The 17,993-nt window shown below is 34.7% G+C and overlaps 1 protein-coding gene and 2 long non-coding RNA genes across 3 annotated transcripts; 1 reads left to right on the top strand and 2 right to left on the bottom strand.

The window, feature by feature from the left end:
* Window positions 1-243: 243 nt before the first annotated feature.
* LOC148770712 (uncharacterized) lies at window positions 244-3,319 on the bottom strand. The gene is made up of 2 exons (XR_016031135.1): window positions 684-3,319; window positions 244-488 (listed from the first exon to the last, which is right to left on the bottom strand). It is a non-coding gene; the product is annotated as an uncharacterized LOC148770712 (long non-coding RNA).
* Window positions 953-3,223, top strand: LOC148770713 (uncharacterized). The gene is made up of 2 exons (XR_016031134.1): window positions 953-1,251; window positions 2,962-3,223. It is a non-coding gene; the product is annotated as an uncharacterized LOC148770713 (long non-coding RNA).
* A 9,614-nt stretch (window positions 3,320-12,933) lies between the features above and the next one.
* On the bottom strand, window positions 12,934-14,988 carry LOC105966739 (subtilisin-like protease). Its single transcript, XM_088817739.1, has one exon. It carries the CDS (start codon window positions 14,944-14,946, stop codon window positions 13,045-13,047), a length of 1,902 nt encoding a protein of 633 aa, XP_088673865.1. The 5' UTR covers window positions 14,947-14,988; the 3' UTR covers window positions 12,934-13,044.
* Between the last annotated feature and the right edge of the window lie 3,005 nt (window positions 14,989-17,993).

Below are 17,993 nucleotides of genomic sequence, written 5' to 3'. Positions count from 1 at the left end.
TCAAACTTTAAGCAAACAGTTCCAATTCCATGAACTTGGCGTTTTGTGCCATCAGCCATAGTCACATTGCAATTATTCATTATTCATAGTGGGAGAAAACATGTTTCATAGGAGTCATATGATGTGAGAATGCAGAATCTAAAAACCAATCATTTTCACCAAGAGATGATAGCACAGAATTCACACAAGCATGTTCACCAACCATAAACAAATCACCAAGATTATTATCAGAAACATGATTAGTGTAACGCCCCGCATTTTCATAAGCATATTATATGAAATTATATTGAGTAAATTGATAATTTCCATTTCATGAATTAATTAGTAACTTTTACGTACCCTAAATGATTACGTGAATTATATACACTGTGTTGTTTTATGTTATTATGTTGTTTTATGTTATGTGTATATTAGAGCAACGTGCGAGCGACTCGATTTGATAAGATGATTAAGTAATTATGTTTATGTGATTTAAATGAACAATTAGTCTATGCTAATATTGATATGAAATTTAAATTATATTGATTTATCTCTCATGTACATGCTTAATTAGAATTTAAATGATCTTATAAGAATTCTGATATGATAATTAATCTGCAATGTATCTTTAATTGTTTTACGATTCATGGTTTAATAAATGTAGATACGTATATGTGAATGTTGTGTGTATATATATATGCTACGTGAGTTATGATGTGGTAATTAATCGGTGCAATTTATCTCTACTATTCTATGATTTAATTATTATAGATACACCTATTAATGATTTGTGTGTGTTTGCTATGGATGTGCCGTATGTGTTTGATGTATGTAGTCTAGTGTATAATTTATTTTTCTGAATTGCTATTAGGACCCCCTGTGGTTTTAGATATTGCATAATAGCCCTTGGGAAATTTCCTCCTAATTTCCTAGTATAAGCCAAGGAAGATTCCTCCTCTTTCCTTCTGAATTTACCTGCAGCAGTTCCTTCTTCTTCTAAAAGAAGAAACGAGGATTTTGGTCTTCACTCTTCTTCCTCTCATACCACGGCAGCTGCACCCCGGAGACTCGATGAAAACTCATCAAAGTTTCCCCTTCTTTCTTGGGAAGTTTCACATCTAATTAATGGGATTAATTTCCCTATATAATCCGCAGACTATCGAGAGGATCAGACAGGGGATAGCTCCAAGTTTAGCCGCAACAGCCTTCAGCCCAAGCTCCGAGAATCCTTCGGTTTCCTCTTCTTCCTTGTATTCGATTTTCTTCAAAGAGGTAAGGACTTTTGGTACTAAATGAATTAATGATAATAATAAGATGATGTTTATGTAATTTAATTGATTTATATGCTTAGGAATCGGATTTAGGGATCTAGGTCATGAAACATAGATTTCAATGAACCCTAATTCGATTTCCAGATTCGTAGCCTCAGGTTCCAGTGCATGTTTCATCGATGATTTATTTTCTGAAAATTAGGAAATTTATTGTGCTTGTAAATATGTCTGTTAGCTTCGTTTTGATATACGGTATGCGTAATTTGGAATTATATTGATCAAGTTATGAACCGTTTTCTGAAACTGCAGGATTTCTGAGTCATCTATGATTTATGTGTTAAATTATATTTTATCTTGTTCCGATTCATGCGATTCCAACTGGATATGTTTATAGACTGATAAATCTGATTCTCCGTGAAATTTCATGGTGTTTCGTTGAAAGAATGATTTAATTGATATTTTTAAAGTTGAATGCTCTGTTCTGAAATTCTGCTGGTGTTACTGTACTAAATGAATTATTTCTTTCCCATGGATAGGTATTTTTCTGAACTGTTTTAATATGGTATAAATCACATATATGTGAACGTGTTGTGGAAATTTCTTAATGTTTGTATGTACGGTTTAAGAGATATGAATTTCCAAAGTTGAAGTACCGAATCTGCCAGATTTCCTTGCAGTTCTTTGGAATAGAATATGTGGATTCGGATTTCATATATTATGTGCGTATGTGCTATTATGATTATTGTATGCTTATATGTTCACATAAATGTATAGCTTAGGGAACGCATGAATGATGCATTTAAGATAATCACTTTGGTATGTTATAACTATGAAAGTGGTTATATGAAATAATATAATAATCCCCTTCTCTTGTATGTGATACCTCTTGTATGTGGTACGTGTACGTTGCATAATATATGTGAATTACAAGAATGTTTATTTATGTGTTTTGAATTAATTATGTGAGTCATTTGAATAAGAAGTTCTAAGGAAGAAAATGGTTTGAATATGTTTGTTAGCTATGTGGTTAGGTGTTTATGTGTTTATTATGCTAAGTGCAAGTTCGATTTAACATGGTTATATTATTGGAGTTGAATGATTTGTCATTTATGGTATTGCATGGTCAAGTATAGGAACGTCAGAATCTTAATATGGTTATCGGTCGAGTAGACACGGGAATACGAGGGGCCAGTATTCCAACTACAGTACTATAGACTAGAGTGGGTAGCTCCCCTCAAACAGGCTCAGAATATCGACGTCTATTACCGATAATCATGTTATGAATCTGATAGGGATACCGTCACATTATAGTAATTGTGTTGACATAAAGTATGAGAATGTTTATTTATGCGTTTTGAATTGTTTATATGATTTGTCATTTATGATATTGCATGGTCAGTATAATCTTAAATGGCTATCGGTCGAGTAGACACGGAAATACGGAGGGGCCGGTATTCCAACTATGGTACTATAGACTATAGAGTGGATAGCTTCCATTAATAAACGGGCTCAGAATATCGACGTCTATTACCGATAACCATGTTATGAATCTGATAGGTATCCCGTCATATTGCATTTAAGTGTTATATTTGTTAATACAGACTATAGGGACTTGATGTCTATATGTATTACATCTAATTGGTCGTTGCATCCCCATGTTAATATAACATCTTGTTTACGTGAGTACACCTTGCGAGTATACGTTAAGCAGGGGAAACTCTTCGCCCATGTCAAGGTTGAGGTTCTCGAAGCGGTTATGGAAACTGGTGGAGCGGAGTTCGAGGAATCACAAGCTTTTATATCAACCGACTATTTTCAAAGATTATAGTCACTTTCTTTTAAGTGTTTTAACTTGAGAAGTTTATAGTTGTATTTATAATGTACTCTATTTAGGAATCTAGTCTATTAAACCGGGGTGTATGTAAAATAAAGTTATTTTTGTGTTCCGCTGTATTACAAGTATTGCTTTAAAACCCCGTCTATGTTGAAGTAGCACTCTTTACGAAACTTCTATCTTTCAAGTGTGGGTTATGTTTTGAAGAAAGAAAAATGCTTTGACGATTTCCAAACTTATTTTCTAAAGGATCAATTAGGATCCGAAAGTTTTAATAAAGTCCATTTTTCTAAAAATTGTTCTTAATTATATAAACGACATGGAGGGTGTTACAATTAGCATGCTGATCATTAGAGTGCTTATTAGGCTTAGTACAGTTCTGAGCATAATGACGGTTCACCACAATTATAGCACTTACGATTACTAACACGAGTTTTCGACTTACTCCTGTCCCTGCCCTTTTTCTTTTGAAAATTGTTTTGATGAGAACTATTTTGAGAAACATTTTGGTTACTGGAGGAAGGCTTATTTGAAAATCGGTTTTGCTGCCTTCCTCTCCCAAAGTTTACCTTACCAAAACTATTATTGCTTTTGTTAACTCTCAAATCCAGTTCTTTACTCTTTAAACCATTTATGACAGTGTCAAGAGAAATATTATCCCTGCCATACTTAATAGCAAATTTCAAATCGTTGTAAGAATCAGGGATTGCATTTAACAAAACAATGGGAGTATAGTTATCAATACTTTTGTCTCCCGTCAATTTAATATCCTGAACTAATCTGGTAAAATGATCTATGTTCTCATCAATATCTTTGGTTAGATCCAATTTGAATCTAAAAAATTTTTCGAGTAAAAACAATTTTGAGGGTAGAGAAGTTTCAGTGTATAGCTCGTCTAATTTTTCCCACAAATCTTTGGCAGAATCATGCATACCTACCTTTCTAATAACAGAGTCAGAAAGATTCAATATAATGGCAGAGTAAGCAAGTTCATCAAGTTCTATTTTCTTAGAAGCACTTGTTTCAGCAGCATAAGATTCATCAATAGCCACATAACATCTTTGTTGAATTAACACACCTTTCATTTTCTGTTTCCAAATAGAAAAATCACCCTTACCATCAAAATGAGCCATAGAATAGACACACATGGCAGCCATAGTAATTTTAGCACAAAGCAAGATATTAGACCATTTTTTTCACAATAGGCCAAAATAGGGATAAGTGCATATGCACTCACAGGATTCCAGGGCATTTGCGGTCCGGTCAAGTGAGGTCGAGAATCCAAGTTATACCACCCTTTAATATTTATATATATAAGTGACCAGTTTATATATATATGCAGAGGAAGAATACTGTTCACACAGAAGCAAGAGTGGCACACAAACCACAACAGAACACACAGAGTGGCTCACGAACCACGAATCACACAAAGTGGCTCACAGACCACAGAATCTAAAAACTAAGGCAGTACCAATCACAACAGAAAATATATCCCAACCATAGGGGTTTAGGGTACAATACCTGACCGGAATCCGATTGGATTTCCGTACGCCCTATTTGAACGATGCTCTGGTACCACTGTTGGGTGGCCGTTTAAATAGCATTAATATTACAGACCTTTAAGACAAGAAAGTAGAAGATGAGAAGATTTCGTTGTACTCTTCATCTTCAAGAAGAGATGTATATATATCCATACAGCTGCAGCACGAAAGGCAAGAGAATCGATCGAATCTCCGACCGGCATGGAATCCGGCGAAAGATTCGGCCGTCAAGAAGAGAGAGAAGAGAGAAGGTGCAGCTATAGGGTTAGGGTTTGAGGATTAGAGAGAGTGGGGATATCTATATGGAGAATGAATGGCTGAGATCGAGACTTCTCAACCACCGGTCCAGATTGACTCTGCTTTGGGCCTTAAGTGATCTGATAGGCCGACACCAAGGAAATGGGCTGCACAAAGTGGGTTAGCAATTTTGGGCCAAATAAACATTTGGGCCCATTTTATCTAACAATATGTTTTGAATTTCTTCTGTTATTTGAAAAACATGTAATTAATCAATAAAAATAAAAATATTGGTCATAAGTACAAAGGGGCACAACTCAGAAATATGCATTGCATCCCACGAAAGATCAATATAGGTACATCATAAGTAAATTCATGTGAGAGAGAGAGAGAGAGAGAGAGAGAGAGAGAGAGAGAGAGAGAGAGAGAGAGAGAGAGAGAGAGAGAGAGAGAGAGAGAGAGAGAGAGAGAGAGAGAGAGAGAGAGAGAGAGAGAGAGAGAGAGAGAGAGAGAGAGAGAGAGAGAGAGAGAGAGAGAGAGAGAGAGAGAGAGAGAGAGAGAGAGAGAGAGAGAGAGAGAGAGTAACGTTTATCGGTTGAAAAAATGAAAATAAGTGCAGAGATCGATAGTGACGGGAAATTAAGTGCCCAAAGAAGTGGAAAATTCAATTCCTTCTCCAAAGATATAAAACCCCAAAAATAATCGAGCAGTGGAAACCACATTTCGCCAAGTAATGCTCCACCAGTTCATCATGAGGTATCTGCAAAGCAATGAAGAAACACAATTTTTGAATTTAATCGATATATTAGGAGAAATACTTACGCTAAGATTGCTTCTAGGTTTTTCTCCATTGTTGTAGAAAAAAAAGGTTACTGTGTCAGGAGAGTGGTGAAAGGAGACGTGTGCAACTCCAATGGAGTTATTAAATGAGTTATCAAATCTCTTAATTAACATTTGACTCCTAAAATTTAAAAAATTTGTTCTCCAAAGAGGTTATTAAAATGGGTTTGTATTTTGATATTTCTCCTCTTTGAATCTAAAAATACTTCATGCAGATTGAGTTATTAAAAAAATAACCACCTAATCAACCATTCACAAATTGACATGTGGCAATTACATATAAAATTATCAAAAAACTTCCAATTGATAATAAAATTTTATTATCATGATTGGAGTAGAAGAGTTTTAAATGTATTTTAAAATATTATCATAAATATCAAATGAGCATTTGATAATCCAATTTTGATATTTAGCATTGGAATTGCTCTTATACGATAAAGAAGCAACTAATGAGAAGTGGAGGGAGAAGTTTCTAATGTGAGAAGTTGAGAAGTGGAGGGAGAAGTTTCTACACGTGAGAAGTGTTGGAATAAGTGGACTTAATGTGAATTCAATATTGGAATTAGTGTCAATTCAATATTGGAAGAAGTGGGCATTCATGTTGGAATAAGTGGGAGATTGAATGTTGGAATAAATGTGAATTTAAAGCACCATTGTCTAGATGTATATAGACCGTTGTGTTTTGATTTTCATATGTATTAAATTAGAATTAGAAGAGTTGTTAGTTAAAGAGTCATCTTGTAATTTATTAGAATATTAATGTACTCCTCACTATAAATATGGAGTGCTAGAGATGATTGTAAGCAAGACAAAAAAAAAAAGTAATTTTTCATCCACAAAATCACTAAAATCCAAATTCGGGATTAATCATTTTATCCCATCATGGTGCCTACAAATTGGCATCAGAACCATATAAAAAAAATATCCACCAACCTTACTTCTCTTATACCTCGTTTCAATGGAAAAAAAATCGATTATTGGAGTAATATAATGAAGCTTTGTCATGAATCTCAAGACATTTGGAGCGTAGTTGAAGACGGTGTTCAGACTCCCGAAAATGAGGATCAATTGATGAATGCCCAAAGGAAAACTTTGAGAACCGAAAGACAAAAAGATCTTTTCCAGATATATCAAGCCATCGAAGTTTCCTTCTATGAAAGACTAACCAAAGCGACTAGTTCCATGGAGGCATGGGAGCTTCTACAAACAACCTATGCCGGGAAAAATGAAGTAAAAAAGATTCGTTTGTAATATTTGAGGGCTGAATTTGAAAAATTGGAGATGAAAGAAAACGAAAAAATTGTTGAATATTTTACAAGAATCACCTCTTGTAAATCAATTGCGACAAATTGCGAAGTCGTGGAAACCCAAAGGGTGTCGACAAAATTATGCGAAGATTGCCGGTGAAATTTGATCATGTTGTTGGGGCTATCGAAGAGTCACAAGATCTTTCATCAATGGCGTTGGAGAGTCTATAATGACGATTGGAGACACACGAAGCAAGGATCCTTTCAAAGAAATCCTCAAATTTCTTCTCCGGATCAAGCATTAAAATCCCAAGTTACATTCACTGGAGGCCGTGGCTCGTTCCATGGACGTGCCCGAGGTCGTGGCCAAATAAGAGGAGGAAGAAACTCTTACAACAATTACCGTGGACAAGCCAAATCAAATGATGAGGCAAAAGAGGATGAGAAATATTTTCCAAACAATTTTCAAAGAGGAAGAGGTCGAGGTCGAGGATCATATTAAGGTACAAGGACTTACATTGATTGTCATTATTGTCATAAAACGGGACACAAAATCAATGATTGTTGGGAAAAATATTCAGACTAAAGGCAAGAAGTTGGTTATTTGCATGAAAATAAAGTCGAAAATATGGAGACTTTATTGATTGCATCTAAGGGTAGCTTTGAAAATACTTGGTATTTGGATAGTGGTGCGAGCAAGCACATGACGGAGAATAAAAAATATTCTCAAATCATGTCGAAGCTATCCATGGGACAGTGATTGGAGATGGATACACCTACACATTAGAAGGTGTTGGAGAAATTGTCTTCAAAACAAAATCCGAAAAAGTTGAAACAATGTCCGAGGTTTACTATGTACATAACTTGACAAGTAATTTGCTAAGTGTTGGTCACTTGATGAGGAAAGATTTCAACATGTTTTTCGACGACTTCACTTGCCTTTTGAAAAAGAAGGATCAACACATTGCAAATATCGATATGATGGGAAATAATAATTTTTCGATCAAACTTGATAATTTTGAAGCCTCTTCCCATTTAACTGTAAATGAGGATGTTTCAAAGTTGTGGCATGATCGGTTCGGGCATCTTAATTTCCAAAGTTTGAAGGAGTTATCAATCAAGGAAATTGTTCAAGGATTCCGAACATTAAAGCCACGGACGAAATTTGTGAAGAATGCCAATTGGGGAAGTAACACCGAGAGGCATTTCCTTCCAAGTTAAATTGGAAATCAAAGTCACCATTGGAGCTCATTCATAGTGACCTTTGCGGACTATTTCGAGTTCCCTCTCTATGTGGTAATCGTATTTCTTTATTTACTGATGATTTTACAAGAAAAGTTTGGGCTTATTTTGTGAAAGAAAAATCCGAAACTCTTTCATGCTTCAAAGATTTTAAAATTCAAGTTGAGAAATTTTCCGGTTTCAAAATCAAAAAATTGAGGAGTGATCATGGTGGAGATATTTATCTTCTTTATTTGAAGATTTTTGTCGAATCCATGGGATTAGACATGAATTGACGGCCCGGTATAGACCGCAACAAAATGGCGTGGGGGAGCGAAAAATTGAACAATCATGGATAAGGTTCGGTGTATGTTAAAAAAAAAATATTCCATCGGAGTTTTGGGTTGAAGCGGTCGCTTGTGCCATTTATTTAATCAATCGATCACCGACGAGGAGCTTGGAAAATTCTACTCGAAATGAGGTGTGGTATGGTAAGAAGCCAAATGTTAGTCATCTTAAAACATTTGGTTGTCTTGCATATTCACATATTCCAAATGCTATGAGGACCAAGCCCGACGATAAAATTGAAAAATGCATTTTCATTGGGTATAGTGAGAGGTCAAAAGCTTACAAGCTTTATAATCCTAAAACGAAAAAAATTGTGATAAGTCGGGATGTTCGTTTTGATGAAGAATCCTCTTATGATTTTTCAAAAAATTCAGAATCATTAACTTGGCCGAACCTTGGAGACGAAGAAGCAATTCTCAATCAATGCAACCAAATGATGGTGAAAATGAGTCTCCACAAAATTCACCATAACCCCGCCCAAGAAAAATGAGGAGTTTGAGAGTACTCTACAATGAAACGGAGGAGGTGAATTCAACAAATCCTGTTTTCTTTGCATTCTTTGCCGGAGAGGATCCGATCTCATTTGAAGAAGCCTCAAAATAAGAAAAGTGGAATCAAGTGATGAAAGAAGAGGTCAAGGCGACTGGAAAAAAAAAATGAAACTTGGGAGCTCACACCTTTACCTTCACACAGATCTCCTATTGGTGTGAAATGGGTGTCCAAAACAAAAACCAATCTTGGCGAGGCTTGTTGCGAAAGGATACAAGCAAAATGAAGGGAGAAGACTTCAATGAGGTATTTGCTCCCGTTTCAAGACATGATACAATTCGCTTAATTATCTCTCTTGCGGCTCAAAGTGGTTGGAAGTTGTATCAAATGGATGTCAAATCAACATTCTTGAACGGATTTATTCAAGAATAAAATTATCTTGAGCAACCTCGCGAATTCATTAAAAAAGACGAGGAAGAAAAGGTGTACAAACTCAAGAAATCTCTCTATGGCTTCAAGCAATCACCCCGTGCATGGTATGATCGAATTAATGATTATTTTTCATTAAATTTGGTTTTGAAAGTTGTCCGTTTGAGTACACTCTTTACATCAAAAGAAATTCTAACAGCGGTTTTATGGTGGTGAGTCTTTATGTTGATGATTTAATCTTCACGGGTGATGATTTTGATATGTTGACGGAATTCAATGCTTCTATGAAGAATGAGTTTGAAATGACTGATCGATGTGAATTGCATCATTTTCTTGGAATTAATGTGGAACAATAAAAAGAAGGAATTTTTATTTCTCAAGAAAAATATGCAAAAGAAATTTTGAAAAAGTTCAAAATGGAGAACTAAAATCCGGTGTCAACACCTTGCATCACGGGCTTAAAATTAAGCAAAGAAGGTGAAGCAAAATTGGTGAACACAACCATGTTTCGAAGCTTAATTGGAAACTTGATGTATCTTATAGCCACTCGTCCCGATATCATGTTTAGTGTAAGTTTGATTAACATGTCTATGGAGAAGCCATATTCGAATCATTGGGAGGCGGCGAAAAGAATTCTTTGATATGTCAAATGAACCATTGATTATGGTATTTTTTATGAAAAAAAATATTTCTGTTAAACTTGTTGGTTTTACAAATAGTGATCTTGGTGGAAGTGTGGATGATTCTAAAAGTACTTTCGGTTATGTATTTAATCTTGGAAGTGGAGCAATTTCATGGAGTTCGAAAAAACAACCAATCGTTGCCCTTTCTACAACCGAAGCGGAGTACATCGCGACTTCTTCCGTCGGATGTCAAGTCATGTGGTTGAGAGGAATTCTCGAAACCTTGAGTTTCAAGCAAGATGGGCCTCCAATTCTTTTTTGTGATAATAACTCGGCTATTTCTATCTTGAAAGATCCAATTCTTCATGGAAGAACAAAGCACATTCGACTTCGTTTCCATTTCTTAAGGGAACATGTTCATGATGGTGAACTCAATCTTGAGTATTGCAAAAGTGAAGAACAACTTGCAGATATTTTCACTAAGCCACTTGGAAGTCCCGTTTTCTCGAAAATTTTGAAGGTTTGGGAATCAAAAACAAATTCAATTTACGGGAGGCAATATTAGAATAAGTGGACTTCATGTGAATTTAATATTGGAATTAGTGACAATTCAATATTGGAAGAAGTGGACATTCATGTTAGAATAAGTGGGGGATTGAATGTTGAAATAAATGTGAATTTGAAGCACCAGGCAATTGTCTTTTGATTCTCTTATGTATTAAATTAGAATTCAAAGAGTTGTTAGTCAAATAGTATTTTGTAATTATTTTAATATTAATGCACTCCTCACTATAAATATGGAGTACTAGAGATGATTGTAAGCAATACAAAAAAACAAAAAAGAGAAGTAATTTTTCATCCACAAAACACTAGTCTTTTTACTTTCTCTACCCATAAATATTATTTTTTCAAGTCTTAAAAAATTCACTAAAACTCAAATTTGGGATTAATCATTTTATCCCATCCTGGTGCCTACAAGAAGATTTGCAGTTAGAAAAACATGGGTAGTTCTAATCAGGGTGGGACGACAAAAATAAGAATAATACAACTAGAAAATTGGAATTTCGAAAATACCCCTAAGTTTATGTTTAAGGTTTCGGGTAAAACATTTCTTTTATAAATAAAAATAATAATAATAATAATAATAATAATAATAATAATAATAATAATAATAATAATAATAATAATAATAATAATAATAATAATAATAATAATAATAATAATAATAATAATAACAATAATAATAATAATAATAATAATAATAATAATAATAATAATAACAATAATAATAATAATAACAATAATAATAATAATAATAATAATAATAATAATAATAATAATAATAATAATAATAATAATAATAATAATAATAATAATAATAATAATATTATTATTATTATTATTATTATTATTATTATTATTATTATTATTATTATTATTATTATTATTATTATTATTATTATTATTATTATTATTATTATTATTATTATTATTATTATTATTATTATTATTATTATTATTGTTATTATTATTATTATTATTATTATTATTATTATTACTATTATTATTATTAGTATTATTATTATTATTATTATTATTATTATTATTATTATTATTATTATTATTATTATTTTATAATTTTTTATTTACTTTCCTTTTTTTTTTTTGTTCGTCTTTTATCTTCTTTTTTCTATATGTATATTAATCGACTTTGTTTCATAGTCGATTAAGAAATTGACTCCTAAAAATAACACAACACAACTACATAAAAACGAAAGCAACATTTTTTACAAAACAAATAATATACGTAAATTGTTATTGATTTATATAAATCGGAATCAATACACAAAAAATAAAAAATGAATTGAGACATATTTGATTACCACTTTAATCGACTACCAAAACTTAGTCGATTAACCTCCGCGAATTTCCTCTGTGTATGCCGTCTTCCACCAATTTGCCAAAAAACCCTACTTTGCTCATCATCCTCACCACGACGCTGCCACACCACACTATCACCACCCCACTTTCATATTCTAACCATTTTTTTATTACAAGTAAAGTAAATTCCAACCCGCACCACCAACCCAAATAGAACAACAACCACTAAAAACACCCAAACAAAGTCATCCAAACTCAATTTTCTTCACGAGCACCGCCATATCCAAATAGAGACAGAAAAATTAAATTAAAAAACCATAATCTGTCCTCAGTTAGTCATTCTCCCCTTGGTACTACAACAACGCCTTGATTTCTCCTCCACCGTACGCCACTCCACAGTTCTCCATCGCCGCTTTCGCTGGCCTCACTCGGATCTGCCTGCGAAGAAATCCGTCGTGGCATAATCTTCTTCGCTGCGTCGTTATCATAGTCTCCAATGCGAACTTAATTCAAAGGCGCTTGGATTTGGGCTGTGGTGGCACAGTGGATGGAGGATGTGGTGAGATTCGGATGGGGAGAAAAAAAGAGACCTGAAAATGATTAGGGTTAAGAATTAAGTTATTGTAATCAAATAAAGGTATCATTGGAAATACAAAAATAACATTTTTGGTGGAATATGAGCTAAATGGGTTTTCTTTAATTATTTTTTTTTAGGGGGATTTTCCTTGTGTATATATTTTTGCTAGATGGGGGTGTCTTGGTAATTTTCCCTTTTATTTATTGCATTTTGTCAAACTCTCTTTTGTATTTCCTTGCATTATCCTGCAAAAATAAAAAAAATATATATATTGTGAAATTTTTTATTATATCTGAATTTTGAAATAAGAGATTATAAATTAATTTAATTTTCGAAATTTCCGAAATCCTGTCTATTATAAGGCATCCCAATATGAAATCTTAATGCAAGTCAAGTCTTGCTACTGAAAAGTCAAAACTATTTATTTTTCATTTTAACTAATTTTAATACAAGAAAGGAAATTACAACCCTCTTGATTTTTATTATGCAAATCCCATGTCAGGAGATATATCACTATTGAAAATTATTCAATCTTTAAATACAACTGCTATGGGACTTCTAACAGAGTAATCGGCAGTGTACCACCTAATAAATCCTTGTGTAGTACTATCCATCACCTCTTTTGCTGTTCTGGTGAACGTCACATTATAGCTCGATTTATCGCCCAACTTCGGAAACACAAGTTTCTTAGGTTCCACTTTCACAATAACATTGTCCGGCGAAACAATCTCGACATCATACGATGAATCAGGCTTGCCAACGTTGGTCAATGTTCTCGTATAAGTTTGAGGAGTTGATCCAAATATTATCGAAAACGAGGGATAATTCAATTGAGCCTCGGGAATGCTCTTCTCTTTCGAGCAATCCACATCGCGTCCAACGATGATACCGACTTGTTGGTTCGTGTAATTCAATCCACACACAAAAGGAATATAATCATCAGGCAATATATCGTAAACCAACCCGGGATCATCTGCACGTGACAGATTAACATGGCCCGAACCAATATCAAAGACAGTAGCGGGCTGCAATTGTTCATCCTCGATCGGATTGCCTTTGAGGTTCACTTGATATGCCGTGGTCATAATAGCAGACTTTATGACAGCTGGCGACCAATCAGGATGCACGCTTTTAAGCAGTGCTGCGACCCCACTGAGATGCGGGCACGACATTGATGTACCCGAGATTATGTTGAATGCTGGCTTTGTGTCGGTTCTATTTTCGAGAGAAACGGGCCAAGCTGCAAGAATGTTAACTCCAGGACCGATAATATCGGGCTTCAAAATTCCCGGGCTCTCTTTACTAGGACCCCTGGAGGAAAATGCAGCAACTACCGGATCTCGACCGCCACCGATAACAGTTCCTTTAAACGACCATGTGGCTGTGGGATTCGAAGTCGAGTTTAGGTATGCTTTTATTTTCAATCCATAGGCGTAACCGATTTGCAGCGCCGGGAGAACGTGTGGATCATCAAAAGTGGTGTCTCCTAGATCCTGTGTGTTCAGTAGAATCATAGCGGCTCCACCAGCATCTTTTACCATCTCTCCTATAATGATTCTCGAGGGTCCCACACCATTTTCGCACACAACTATCTTTCCTCTGACGGAGTCATCTTTGGGAGGAAATTGTCGAGGGTAAACGAGCTCTAACTTTTCGGTCGAGGGGAAACCCTTGCCGGTTTCGCCCTCGATTTCTTCGCCGTTCCCGAGCACTACGGTGGCCGTTATTTTCCGGTCCATGGTGCTGGCTCCGACGGTCATAATCCATGGGGCCCCGTTCGACAAATGGACCTTGTCGTCATTTCCGGCGGAGCAGCTGACGATAATACCCCTCTGCATGGCCCTGTAAGCGCCGACCGCGATAACATCGTCAAAGAAACCTCGGCGAGATCTCCCTCCAAGGGAGATCGAGATTATATCGACGCCGTCGCCGATGGCGCTATCAATGGCGTCGGCCACTGCGGTGTTCGGGCAGCCAATGGAGCCGCACGATTCATATATCGCCAAGTGAGCGAGCGGCGCGACTCCGGCGGCAGTGCCGTTGGCGTTGCCGAAGAATCCAGCGCCCGCGACAAAGTTTCCGGCGGCCGTGCTCATGGTGTGGGTGCCATGGTCATTTTCTTTCTGTGAAGGAAGTTGAGGTAGGGAGAATCTAACTCCGATGAGCTTGTTGTTGCATGGCGGCTTGCCGAAGGAGTCGCATACGCCCTTCCATTTTGCAGGCGGCGGCGGCATCCCTGCGCCGGAGAAGGATGGGTGGCTGGTCGCAACTGCGCTGTCCACCATTCCGATTATGACTCCTTTGCCGTAGTTGGATTTTTTCCATAGGCCCGTGTTTTGGTTCAACCCCAAGAAATTCGGAGAATGTGTGGTGTGCAGTTGTAACATCCTTTCGGGCTGGGCTGAGATGAAACCCTTCTTCTGCCGCATTGCTTCCACGTCGGCTGCCGATAATTTCGCGGCGAATCCTGAAAACACATGGCGGTATCGGTACAATATTCTCGGCTGATCGTCACTGTTTGAGGTTACGTTAGAAGTCGTCGGCAAGAATGAATCGTAAAACGTTTCGAGATCGTTGGATTGTGCTGGATCAACATAGACTATGTATACACCAAGATTTTCTGCTTTGAGAAATTGATTAAAATTGAGTATGCAAATGATAAATAGAAATGAAGTGAAACTCATATTGAAGATCATATAATTTTGATGGAGAGGAAAAATGGGAGATGGCTGGGGGGTTATTTTATACACAAAAAAGTTTGTGAGTCAACCTAAAATATTGTTTTGTTACCTATTATAGTACTATTATATTATTTGATATTATATAATCCTTGTAATATATGAGGACTCCTTTATAATTTGATTACCTCAATTTATGATATAGTTATTTTGTAAAACTCTATTGCCTAGTCAAACTTCAAACTCTTTTATTATTTCCATATATATATTTGATGTAAATCAACCCATAACATAACGGGGTTTTCTATTACGTATTATTATTTCCCTCTTTCTCCAATTCTATTCTTCCTATATGGTATCAGAGCACCTGGTTTTTTAACCTAGCCACCTTTCTTCTCCATGGTCGTGACCACAAATTTTCTCCCTCCCCGGTGGTGGTACTCTAAATATCTTTCTTTTTCTATCTTTTTCATGAACACCACCCAAATTTTCTCCCTCCCCGATGGTGCATCTTCTCTATATTTTCCGACATATTTTCCTATCAGACCTACTCATTTTGTCCAAGGAGTTGGGCAGCATTAATGAAGTTATTCCAATGAACATTAAGGTAATCATATCACTACTTGCGAATACATTCATTCCTTCTCTGTATACAGGGGCGGAACCAGGATAAAAATGTAGGGGGTTACCTAAAATTTCGGGGTTTGGGGCAGCGCCCGGAAAAAAAATTTAGGTTTACAAGATATATCAAAAATAAGTTTATATTGATAATTTTTAATTAAAATAGCACATATATTATAGTTTTATCATATTTTAAGCATGGCAAAAAAATCTTAATGTATTGCACTTAAATATTTTGGAGATTAATGGCATCGTCTCATATTATTTTTAAGAGACATCGATAAAAAAATTCAAAAAGTAAATATTCATAAATATTATATAAAATAATACAAATTTTAACCATTTTATTAAATATTTTTATATTAAATATGATATATACAATTAAAATTTATATAAGAATGTGGAGAAGAAAAAAAAATTGAGCGTTAAGACACATATTTACTAAAACTTTAAGGGGCCAAAAGTAATATTTAAAAACTACGATGCCAAAATACCTAAAAAAAAATTAATCTTGGGGGCAACAGCCCCCCTGCCCCTTATATGTTCCGCCGTTGTCTGTATATATACTTTAGTCAAACGTATGAATATGAATCAGCAATATGATTTTTTTTAGGGGTTATATGCCAAATACCCTTCATTGGTATTTTATTTCTTGATAAATCATTTATTTATAAATAATTTTTGAGATAATCTAATGGGCCTGAAAAACTATATATGCCCCCACTAATTATTAATTAGTATAACTATTTAATTTAAAAAAAATATACCCATAATCTACGCCCAAATCTTCTTCTAAAATTATTCCCTCATCATGTCAATTCAATTTTTTTTCCTTTTCTTTTTTATTTTGTTTAATGGTTTTCTTTATTTTGATTTAAAATAAAATTTTGTAATTATAGTATTTATTTTTTTTTTTTTTTTTATTTTAGGTTTTTTATTTTAAATTATTTTTTTTATTATTTATATTTTTCATGTTTTTTATATTAATTTAAAAAACTGGATTTATTTTTATTTTCGTTTTTTCATGGTTTTTCTTTTTTCTTAATTTCGAATTGTTTTGAAAATGGTTTTGTTTTCTAATTTTATTTCCAGTTTTTTTAAATAAAAACCACTCTATATAAACATGAAAACCACTCTTTATCTATATAAACATAAAAACCACTATGTATAACAATTATATAACATGAAAACCACTATGTATAGTAATTATATAACATGAAAACCACTTTGTATAACAACTATGTAAACTTGAAAACCACTCTGTATAACAACTATATCAACATGAAAACCACTCTGTATATACAGTTATATAAAAAATTGTAAAAAAATTATTGAAAACCACTATAATTATTTATACATATTTTTATAGTGGTTTATGTAAAAATATTGAAAACCACTATTAAAATCTGTACATAATTATTGAAAACACTATAAAAAAGAAAATGAAGATGCAAGTCGAGAGAATTTAAAAATGGCGGAGATAATCAACATCTGACAGGTAAATCTCCCTCACCTCACTGTCCAGAACCCCAAAATCGATAATGGGAGCGTTTGCAAATGATCTAGTACAGGATCTACACTCGTTTTTTTCTTCTCCTCATGAATGGGAGCGACGAGCGTGGGAGGGCTCTGAAGATGTTTAATAAACAAATTAGTTCCTTAATTGCGCTTAAGCAGAATTACAATGATAAATAATAAGAATATAGTGTGTACGATTGATTAATTACCATGAAACGAACAAGAGCCCAATTGATACCACGGAAGAAGGGATGCTGATTAACTTCGTTAGCACCTTCTCGTGATCCTTTTCTTTTTTTGGGATCTCTGTGTAGCAATCGATACATTAACTGCTTTCCTTGGAGACTAACCTGTACCCAACCCATAGTTTATTAAAACTCCGTTATATTGCTACTATTTCAGAATCTCCTATTCATAATCAAATTATTCTTGCTGAATAAAAAAAAAGGAAAGTACAGTTTGCACCCCCTGAACTATAGGGGTTGTACTAAATACCCCCTGGACTATCAAACGTACCAAAATAACCCCTGTCATTTGAGGTCAACGTTAATAATACTAACACCGTCAGTTAAAATGTGCATTTACTTCTTTGCCCCCAATTTTGGTCTTCTCCATTCTTTATCTCTCTCTCCTCTCTCTTCTTCATCTTGTCGCCATTT

Source organism: Erythranthe guttata, chromosome 5, assembly GCF_056151865.1.
Source record: "Erythranthe guttata isolate IM_541 chromosome 5, IM_541, whole genome shotgun sequence".
NCBI lineage: Eukaryota > Viridiplantae > Streptophyta > Magnoliopsida > Lamiales > Phrymaceae > Erythranthe > Erythranthe guttata.
This window is presented reverse-complemented; position numbering and strand designations above follow the sequence as displayed.